Genomic DNA, 11,425 nt, shown 5'->3' on the forward strand with positions numbered 1-11,425 from the left:
TGATAAGCTGAGGGCGATTGGTTTTGATTGCACATCACTAAATTGGATGAGATCTTACTTGGAGGGTAGAGAACAAGTGGTTGACATCAACGGAACCATGTCCTCATCCCTCCCGGTGAGCTGCGGGGTTCCTCAAGGCAGCATTCTAGGGCCGTTACTGTTCCTTCTATACATTAACGACATGAATGCTGCCTGTAACTGCAAACTGTTCCTGTTCGCTGATGACTCGGCACTCCTGATCTCGGGTGAGGACAAGTTGCAAGTTGAGGAAGCTCTCAGCTCTGAACTCTCAAAAATCCGTACCTGGCTTACCGATAACAAACTGTCTCTACACCTTGGGAAAACTGAATCCATCCTATTTGGGACCAAACATTCCCTCAGTAAAATGAAGGTAAATGACTTCAAGGTCAAAGTCGATGACACAATCATCACTAGCAAAGAAGAGATTACCTATTTGGGATGTATTCTGGACAAATACCTGTCAGGTGAAAGCATGGCAACAAAGGTGGTCAAAGGAGTAAACCAGAGAACCAGATTTATGGGCAGAGTTTCCTCTTTTGTCAACCCTCAGGCCCTCAGGACCCTCTCAGGGGCCCTGATTCAGCCCCTTTTTGACTATGCTAGCTCCTCTTGGTACTCCAACACCTCAGTGTCACTGCAGACTAAGCTTCAAACCTCCCAAAACAAACTGATCCGACTACTTCTCAGACTGGGGCCCATGACCCACCTCTCTCCCACTCACTTTGCCAGCCTAGGCTGGCTCAGGGTGGAAGACAGGGTTAAACAACAAAAAATGGGTCTGGTCTTCAAAATTGTAAATGCAGATTTGCCCGATATGCCCCCTATACCCGCATATCTGTATAAATACCTCGAAAAAGTTAGTGACACCCACAGCCACGAAACTAGAGGGAGTGTAAACAACAATTTGGTACCACCCACCCATAAAACAAACATGGGCAAATTCTCCTTCTATAGCACAGCCACCAAGGAATGGAATAGTCTAACCCCATCCCTCAAAAAATGCAGTTCGCTGGGCTCATTCAAAACAGCCCTAAAAACCCATCTTTCTGGAGGCCGAAAGAGGAGCTAGTACCAGTTTCCCTGTAGACAGACGACCCCCCCCCCCCCTCCTCTTTTTGTACATATTTTGTATTTCCTCATGCTTTTTTTGTATATAATTTTTATTTTTCCATGCTTCCCCCCCCCTTTTTTTTGTACATATATTTTTTAAATGCTTTTTTTTGTACATAGCGGTACTTTTTCTGTATTATCTGTATTTTCATGTTGATTTTTGAACTGTTTGGTTGCTACTATATATGTCTATGAAATTAACTCAAGGACCCCAACGGAAACAAGTCCGCAAGGACTTTTTTGGCCGGACCTTTTAGACAAAAGCATTATAAATGTAACTGTGTTGTTTTACATTCTTTTGCCTAATAAAAATTTCAATCAATCAATCAATGGGGAGAGAGTCAGCGCACTGAAGTCAAGGCACACTACAGACTACTGTGTTGTTGACAGACAACGGATGCACGCTTATTATGAGAAACAACACAAATAAAACATGGCAAAACAGTTGCGTGCATTAGTGCAAGATGAGGGTAAAGGAAACATTCAGTCTAAATGTCCAGTAATTCGCACGCGAAAAGGAAACATTAATGTCCAGTTTGCTAATCCACAACTACTGTGCCAGATAATCACCAAGAGAGTTAAAAAAGAAAAAACGTTTCAGTCATTCAGTCCGACTTCACTGTAGCCTATAGTAGCCTTTTCATAAATTATATTTGTATTAGGCTGTCCTTAGAGTTTATAATATTTAGAGAAATGTAAGGTTTCAAATACAAAAGTATTGGTAGTTGAAACTGGCTGAAACTATATTGAAAATAAAGTTGCAGGTTTGGTATTTCTGTAAATTAAAAATGTATAAAATATTAAGTTGTTTGAAAAGAGGGGCAGAATGAGCAGACCAATCACTAGGTCGCAATCCTGCAGAATTTCTTTTGCAAAAGATTCTGCAACACCAAGATATTTGACAGATGAGCAGATGTTGGAGTTGAGGGTACTGAGGATGTTGGTGGTTGGACTTGGGACAGTATCATGCGGTCAAAATATAAAATTTCAGTTTTGCTTTCGTTGCGGTTTAGAAATGTCCATCAGGGTTTTGACTTGTAAACAGTCGGGTAACAGCTGAAAAGATTAATTTGCATTAGCTGTGAGGGGAAGGTACATTTAAGCACAACTATTTTGAGCAAGTCATTATATCAGGTGATACTTTTGGGAATCACTTACATGCATTGTTACAAAAGGGTCAGCCTACTTGCTGGAGTAATGAAATAAGTTTACCATGGCTTGTTCCTGATTGCCAACAATGATTGTAAAGCACTCCCTCTCATGTTAATATTGCGTCATACGACCTGTTAACCTGTTGTGTGTGTTTCCTTGCAGACAGTGCAGATAATGGTGGGTGCGCTGCTCTTCCTGTCTGGTTTGATGTTGTGTTACTTTGGTGACACTTTCACAAAGTCATATGGAGTGTTTGCCTGGGCATCTTTCTGTGTAAGCAAACATCTGCATCCTCCACCAAACCCATACTGTACATTGTACTGTGTTTATATGAATTCACATCATTTGAGCTTTGAATGAAATACACATTCTATATACTTACTCTCGAAGTATCTAAGTTAATACGTACTTACGTATTACTGTAACTATTATTTAAACAGGATTTTATTGCCTGTAAGTATTCACACATACTAACCATACTGCCATGATTCCTTATAATGCTACTCTATGTTTTGTAAGGAGAGTCATAAATGTTTCATTTTCAAACATAATTCTTCATTATCTGATTGGTTGTTTCTCTTCTCCCCCAGTACATCATTGCAGGGTCATTAACGGTGGCTGCTGATAGGTCGATGAGCCGCTGCATGGTCAGTAAGCCACGCCCTCGACCACACCCTTACGACTCTCTACAAGTTATTCCATATGTTGCTAGGTGTTTATTCTATTGCTGTTTCAGATTAAATGTTCTATGGGGATGAACATTGTGGCTGCTGTGATGTCATGTGCTGCCACCATCCTTTACGGCCTGGACGCTGGAGGGGTGATTGGATATTGGGGTTTACCTTATATATACTACATGGTAGGACTTTATTTACTCACTGAATTGACCCACACTGCTGCTAGGTCTCTATTTGACCAGCTAGTTCATTCCATTCACCTGGTTCACCTGGTCCTAATGAGACCCTGATTAGACCACTGGTTTACATAATGTGTACATGATGTGTTTTGCACATGATGTGTTTTTTACTTGTGTTGGTTTTCTACAAATGTAGAGATTGAGACAGAGTTGTTTTGTAAAAGCTTTGGGCCTCATACACAAAACTCTTAAATGTAGACTACCGTATATTTTAATGTAGCTCCTAAGTAAAAACAAACAGACAATTGTGGTTATGTGTTTGTTTACATGATGTTTGTTTGTTTATATATATGATGTGGTTGTTTCCAGAGCTTGCCGATGGGTGTGTCGGGTGTGCAGTGTGTCTTCAATCTGCTGGTGTTCATCATTTCCATCTGTCTGTCTGTTTTTGGCTGCAAAGCCACCTGCTCCCAACAGACACCGATCCTGGTGAGACCTGGACATAAACACAATCTACATGACATGGACCTGTATAATCTGCCTGTGTTACCGTGATGGACCATCACACTGTTGAACAGCTAAATCTGCCCCGCCCCCATGTATCCCATATTCAAGGCTGTGGTATCAGGAGTGGAAGAAGATCCACCCTGTTAAATTCCATATCATTATATTCAGAAACCAACAGATGTTGTTGTATTGTGATAGATATATGTAAATATCTGAAGTTGTCCCTCATCTGCTGCCCTGTCTTTAACATCTCAGGGACTCTTTGGTCTGTTCTGTGTCTTTCAGCAACCTGTTGTCATTGGCAACTATTTACCTGAAGTTAGTACAGTGATGTCACGGGCCACACCCTCTGCATCTGCCCCGCCTTCCTACACTGAAGCCTCACAATCTCAGGTCTGTTGCCCTGTCACATGATTTCATACAGGCTCTGTACATGACTGTAAATCCAGAAGGTGGAAACACGTATGAAGGTGTTGTGTGTTTCCGGTTCAAATCTGCTGCTGAGCCAATCAAATGAAGCTGACCCACTACAGGAAACGGGAATGCCACCTTCTGGAAAAGGGCACCCTATTTAAATAGGGAAGTTGCATTGCTCATTCCTTGCTTGCCTTTTGCTGCTGCCTACTGCTGTCTGTTCTGCTGCTGCTTTAACACTGCTCACCCTCCATCACCCCAGCTACCACCGGTTGTTTTGGATCTACTTTTATGTATGGGGGATTCAGAGTCCGTATTGGTAGGAAGACGTAATGTGCTTTCTCAGAGTACCTAAATGCAGATCCAATTCATCGCCAAACCAAAATAAATATATTGCTAATTTTATATTCAATAAAATATATATTTTATCCATTCATGAGTTGTCCTGACTGAACTACATCATGCACAGAGCGTATTAGTCTGACTAAAGGGTATCATCAGCATTTCTATGCTGATGATACTCAGCTATATATTTCTGTAGCTCCAGATGACCCCTGCGCTCTAGACCCTTTGTTGACCTGCTGTCCAGTATAAAATGCTGGATGAGCGACAACTTTCTTAAGCTAAATGAGGATAAAACAGAAGTTCTCATAATTGATTCTAGTGAGCAGAGAGAATCAATAATAAGTAGACTTGGTAACCTGACTGTAGAAAGTAACACTACAGTAAAGAACCTGGGGGTTATTATTGATTCTGAATTGAATTTTAATACACACCTTAATCATGTTACCAAGATTGCTTTCTTTCATCTTAGAGATATTGCGCGAATCAGAGCCTATCTGTCGTTGGACGATGCAAAAACGTTGATCCACGCTTTTGTTTTCTCTCGGCTTGATTACTGCAATGCACTTTACTCTGGCCTGCCAAAGAAAACAACTGACAGATTACAACTTGTTCAAAATGCGGCAGCCAGAATTTTAACTAAAACTAAGATGAGAGAACATGACTCCAGTTCTAGCTTCACCACACTGGCTCCCGGTTGTTTTTAGGATTGATTTAAAAGTTATTTTACTAGTTTATAAAGCTCTAAATGGTCTGGCACCTTCCTACCTCTATGACTGCCTAGAGAGATATGTTCCAAACCGCCCCCTCAGGTCTTCAAGTTCTGACCTGCTAGAGGTGCGTACAATGACTTATAAAAAACACGGTGAACCAGCATTCTGCTTCTACGGACCGACAGCGTGGAATAAACTCCCATTACACTAAGACAGGCACCCTCTGTGGATAGCTTTAAAGGACAGCTCAAGACCTACTTCTTCACTCTTGCTTTTAGCTGTTTTTTTGGTTGATTTTTAAATCTCTGTCTTGTACATGTCCTCACTGTATTGCCTGATTCACTGCCCTTTGCTATTATTTTAATGTGTTTTATGCTTCTGCTTTTGCTTTATTGTCTCCGCCAGGCCGAAAGGCATGGCGAGAGAGTATGTTTTACCCTCTGTCCGTCCGTCCGTCCGTCCGTCCGTCCGTCCGTCCGTCCGTCCGTGTGTCCGTCCGTTCTGTCCGTCCGTTAGCAGCTAATCTCTGGCACCGTTGGCCCGGCCGCTGCGAAACTGTGCACGCACACTCCCTGGATGCCAATTCAGAACCTCTGGCCCACATTTTTCAGATTGGCCTGTTATAGCGCCACCAGGAGGCCAATATGTGCAAAACACATTTATTGATACTACTCCTACAGATTTTGTCTAAACATCACACAAATCGGTACACAGTATCTCTATAGTCATGTGATCAACACAGATTTATCCGATTTCCCATATTCCATCCTGATTGCCTAAGATTGGCTTCCAAAGTTTGCAGGATTGGTCCGTTTTGAACAAAATGCCTCAAATCATGAATGCAGCTTGCGATTTCCGTGAAATTTCACACGCACATTTCTATTAGGCCGAGGAAGAAATGCCACCCTTTTCACATTGGCCTGTTATAGCGCCACCAGCAGGTCTAATTTTGCAAAACAAATTTTTGGAACAAAATGCCTCAAATCATGTCCGATTGCAGTGAAAAGCCCTTGAACAAATGGCACCCTTTTCACATTAGCCTATTATAGCGCCACCAGGAGGCCACAATAACGTACCTGACCTGGCAGAGACCTGTGCTCCGAGGAGCACTTTTTCTAGTTGTTAAATTATTTGTAACTGTAATTGTATTCTTGCTGCTCTGTGAAGCACTTTGAGCTGCATGTCATGTCATGAAAGGTGCTATACAAATAAAGTTTATTATTATTATTATTAAGAGTTACCATGTTTCATTAATTAAAATGTTAATGACGAAACAATTGAATGTTGCACAATGAATGACCTTTTATGAAGATCCATCCCATCAAGGAAACATGTGATATCCAACCTGATTGAGCTTCTAATCTCATTCTTTTCCAGGAGGTTGTTCATCCCAAGGCTGTGGGAAGTAGTGGTGATGCACCACCCCCTGGTGGATGGTATAACATCCACGCACGTCAACAACTCAATCAGGGTGCTGGAGTGGCACAGTGGTAAAGTCCTTGCCCCCCACCACAGAGGTTGTGTGTTCGAATCCACCGTGGTGCATCCTTTGTCAAGCGTCTACACGAACACAATTGGCCCGGGGCGGGGAGGGTGATATCGGTCATTGCACGTATTCCTACGGTCTGGGCGGCACCTGTCAGTGGGGAGTGTTGGGCGGGAGGAGTAGGACGAAGGCTCTACGTCCTCCTGGTGGGGGCTCCTCACTGGCAGGTGAGTCAGTAGGATACGACAGCAGTGACAACACAGAAATGTGTGTGGGGAGGAATCATCAATAAGTCCTTACTAATACCGAGAGAATGGATCATATCACTCCAGTTCTTTACCCTGGCTCCCTGTCTGCCAAATAATTGATTTAAATCAAAACACTGTTGGTTTATACAGAATTGAATGGTTTAAAAATACACTTATGATCTTGTGCTACATCATGTACCATCCAGACCTCTCAGGTCATCTGGGACAGCTCTGCTTTCTGTTCCCAGAGTCACAACTAAACGTGGAGAAGCTGTGTTTTTATGGAACAAACTCCCACAAACAAACTGCAGGTCTGCTACAACTCTCTGTGTGTTTAAAATAAGCTGATGGTCTTTCTGTTTGCTGCTGCCTTTACTGAGTTTAAAAATATATATTATTATACTTTCTTCTGCATTTTTTTCGGTTACATTCATTCTCTTTTTGAATTGTATTTAAATGCCCTTTTGTAATGAGTGTTGTTGTAATTTATTTTGCATTCTTTCTGTTTCAAAGAGTCTCAATGCTTAATGTATTTTAATGTGCCATTCAAATAAACCTGTATTGCCTACAATGATTTGACAACTTTGTTACTTTGCCTATTTAGATTACTAATACAAAAACATACATGAACTGATAAACGATGATATACTGTACTAGTCCATACCTGGGGGACTTCTGACCATGGCTACAGATCCCATAGTATTTGTAGTGTAGTCTCATTTGCATCACATTTGAATAAAAGTGTCGTAATCTGAAGAGGACATCCTGGAATTAATGAAAGAGGTGGGACCATGCTTCCAGGTTCTTGTAAACTTACCAAACTGTAAATTCTGGACGCTGGTCAATAAATATCCAAAACAATTGTAATTTTCAAAAAATAGCAGATGGACATGTTTCACACACTGCGATGTGATGTGAACTTATAGATGTTTCATGATATTTTTGTACAACAGGCCTATAGGCTTAAATGGTTGAAATGTGCCTCAATCCTCCATGTTTGAAGAAACAATGGTTGCTAAGTGTTCATAATGAGATATACAGTAACATAAACGTAGTCATTTGTTGTCAGAATGCTGTACCTTGTAAACAAGTAACAGTAGGCTACGCAGTGTTTCCCAAACCCGGCAATCAGACATTTTTTGGGCCGCGAGGATATGCTAGGTGTTCCGTGTAAAATTTCGAATGAAAAAGAAATAAATCAACCCCCTCCCCCAGAACAATAGATGCGTCATGGGCTGCTGCTGCCTTAAGCCATTGCTCATCGTCCGACACGGACACACATCCAGTGAATCGACCCTCGCACATATAAATGCAAATGTGTGGCTTTGTCTTCATGGGGCCATCACTGTACACGCCTGGCAGGTACTCAGGGGTGAAAGTGGGTCGGAACGGGCCGATACGGCGGACCTGAACTCCATGATGAATGTCCAACAATAAAACACATGTACTAACGTTAAATCAATATAAGTGTTAGATTTCTTATAAAGTGCTTCTAAATCGCTCCAGGGTGTTAGTGTGAACGTAATCCGTGTAGTTTGTTGTGTTTAATTACTCCACGGAGATGGTCTGTTCACTCGCAAGCTGCTGCGACGCTGTCTGACTGGGGTAACCGAAAGTCTCGCCCCAATGCACGCTACCCCCATTTGTTTTCGCGGACCAGCGGTTCTTGTATTTGTTTTACTGAGGATAAGGTTAGAAATAAGTTTAGGATTAGGCATAGTTTTACTGATGTTACGTTTAGGAATAAGGTTAGGTTTAGACATAGTTTACTGAGGTTACGTTTAGGAATACCAGGTGGGCGTCTGTGTTTTGGGGCGAGAGTTTTGGTATCCGTCTGTGGGCAACTGGGAGCTCCATGTGTGCTTGTCATCAGTCTCAGCAGGATACAAACTCTGTGTTCAGCAAAACAAGCTCAAGTTTCACACTAAGACAGTTGTATTGTGGCCTAATTTTTTATTTTCTTTTTACAAATCTTTTTATTGAGTTATTTTTCTAAAAAAGGACTGAAGTTTCAAACAAAGACAACACTGTTTCTTTCCTTTTTAAAGTTATTTGTTGAGTGAGTGCTGTCAAAAATGTTTGGATGATGTGTTTTTAGAAGTATATTGGGTTTAGTACAAAGAAGTTTTACTCTGGTAAGGTGAAATCAGACTCCTCCAGTCAGTGCTGACCAAAGTTTATTGTAGGCCAAAGACATTTTGTAATGTTCAAGGTTTCTTTAGTACATCTTGTGTACATGAGAGTAAATATTTTGTAGCAGCAATAAAATTACAGCCTGCCACACACACTGGACATACATACGGTGTGCATATACAGTGTGTATATATATATATATTCTGTATATGCACACCGTATATTTAGGTGTGCCCTGGGATCTTTTGGCTATGCCAGGTGTGCCTTGGCACCAAAAAGGTTGGGAAACACTGGGCTGCAGCAGTGATTTCCAACGTTTAACCAACTCTACCATTGCACAGAAATTAGGCATTATTTTTCTTCTGAAAGTGGTAAAAGGAGTAGTTCACCCAAAAAATTACATATTTCTATCAACAACCATGAAGCCTTGAATTCACGTGTGTGTGTGTGTGTGTGTCACACACACACACACACACACACACACACACACACACACACACACACACACACACACACACACACATCCGGAAAGAAGGAAAAACGATCTACAAGCTCACAACGAAACACATTTGTGAAGTGAGGACTAATTCAAGAAGGTTAGAACAGAACACAGAACACACATAACAGTCTCATTGTAGGCGATCTACAGTATTTAGCCACTGCCTTTTCATCTTATTATAGACCGTCAAAAAATAATGCAAAGAGAATAAGTCAATAATTTAATATGTATAGTTATGAAAAAAAGTGTAATGTACATCAAACAATAATAAAGATATAATTTATGATTACCATACTGATGATTGCACGTGACAATTTTCACATGGTAAAAATGGTTGAAATTTCAGTTCCTTAGTTTATTTCCTTTTCTCAGTTCTCTGTCTGCTGGAAATGTCTAGTCAAATGATTTGTGGTTCGACAGAAAGTTCCAAGTTCCCTTTCTTAGGGTGACCATACGTCCTCTTTTACCCGGACATGTCCTCTTTTGGGGGGCTGTCAGGGTTTTTCTTTTTTAATCCTTCAAATGTCCGGGGTTTTGAGACTTTGGGTAGCGTGTACTGTCGTATCTTAGCAACTATGAAAGCGCTAACTCTCATTGTTAGTGTTGCCATGTCCGCGTATTTACCGCAACTTCTGGTCAAAAATGTGCTTGTTTTTCTGGCTTGTCTTTGGCGTAATTTTCCTTATTTCTCTCACGATACTTGGCAACACTGCTGCTGACAGGCACACGTGACAGCAACGAGTCCCAAACACATACACACACACACACACACACACACACACACACACACACACACACACACACACACACACACACAGCCTGATCTCCAGAGATCTCCGTAACATTGCACGGAACAGTGCACTTAATTCCGTGGATAGTCGCCTAGAAACCCCGAAATTGCGTGCATATGTACGGCGAGTCCCACGGTGGGCGTAACCAGTCGCAAGCAGTCCCCACAACAAAATTTACGATTCTGTGCCTATCGGTACATAACTCAAACGGCGCTGAGTAGGCACAGGCGAACGTCACACCGTTCAGGACGGCAACTCGGTCACCTTAGCTCCCTCGGTGGTCCTTCACGGGGTGACAGTTCGCCTGTGACTGCGCGCCTCCGTCATGGTTTAGTCACAATGGGGGAGATGCGAGGCGGCTATGCACGGAATTTCGGGTTTTTCCGTGTCTATTCACGGAATTTCAAAAACGTTCAAAAACGTTCAAAGAGAACGTTGTCCTCTGGAGATCGGGTTGCACACACACACACACACACACACACACACACACACACACACACACACACACACACACACACACACACACACACACACACACACACACACACACACACACACACAGGATAGCACATACACATCACGCTGCCTGTCATTCAGTGATCCCCGACCTAAAGACGAATGCACTGCCCCCGTGAATGAATCAAAATGCCGAAACGCAAAAGTAATTTCACAGATGAAATGCGGAAAAAGTACCCGTGTTTTCGTCTGGGTTGTGACAAATGGGAAGCAGAGTGCACAAAGCATAAGAAAGCTGTGCAGGGTGAGACTTCTTTGCAAGACTTGAGAGAGAGATTTTATTTTATTTTGTTAAAAAGCTGAATTATTAAGCTGTGATTATTTTGTTATCTGAAACAAACAGAGGAGACATACTTTAAATAAATAAATATATTATTTATAAAGCAACTTCTTTGACTATCTTTGGGTATTTTTCAGTACCTCAAAGAGGCCCAGAATTAACCGAATTAAGGTACCAAAAAAACCCCCAAAAAGTTACAAATCGCGCGCGCGCACGCACGCACGGAACGCATGCACAGTACCGCGGTAGGTAGGGGTGCGGGGGGTGCAGCCGCCCCCCCTCCCCCAGGTACCACACCCCCTACCGACCCCCTCGGGCAAAAGGGATTCTGGAACCGAATGAACCGAATTTAGGTGA

At 42.1% G+C, this 11,425-nt stretch overlaps 1 protein-coding gene across 4 annotated transcripts in view; it reads left to right on the forward strand.

The window, feature by feature from the left end:
• Nucleotides 1-7,356, forward strand: part of LOC308083172 (membrane-spanning 4-domains subfamily A member 15-like) — a 65,453-nt gene extending 58,097 nt beyond the window's left edge. For 2 of the 4 annotated variants that reach the window (XM_080425349.1, XM_080425352.1), the window contains exons 2-7: nucleotides 2,446-2,556; nucleotides 2,874-2,930; nucleotides 3,020-3,142; nucleotides 3,509-3,628; nucleotides 3,932-4,039; nucleotides 6,493-7,356. In XM_080425349.1, coding sequence (XP_080281475.1) covers nucleotides 2,446-2,556; nucleotides 2,874-2,930; nucleotides 3,020-3,142; nucleotides 3,509-3,628; nucleotides 3,932-4,039; nucleotides 6,493-6,609 — 636 coding nt within the window. In that variant the 3' untranslated portion in view covers nucleotides 6,610-7,356. The remainder of the gene's footprint in view (nucleotides 1-2,445; nucleotides 2,557-2,873; nucleotides 2,931-3,019; nucleotides 3,143-3,508; nucleotides 3,629-3,931; nucleotides 4,040-6,492) is intronic. The other 2 variants (XM_080425351.1, XM_080425350.1) reach the window with 1 other exon arrangement.
• Nucleotides 7,357-11,425: the final 4,069 nt, after the last annotated feature.

Source organism: Gymnoscopelus braueri (genome assembly GCF_963280865.1).
Source record: "Gymnoscopelus braueri genome assembly, chromosome: 4".
In the NCBI taxonomy this organism is placed as follows: domain Eukaryota; kingdom Metazoa; phylum Chordata; class Actinopteri; order Myctophiformes; family Myctophidae; genus Gymnoscopelus; species Gymnoscopelus braueri.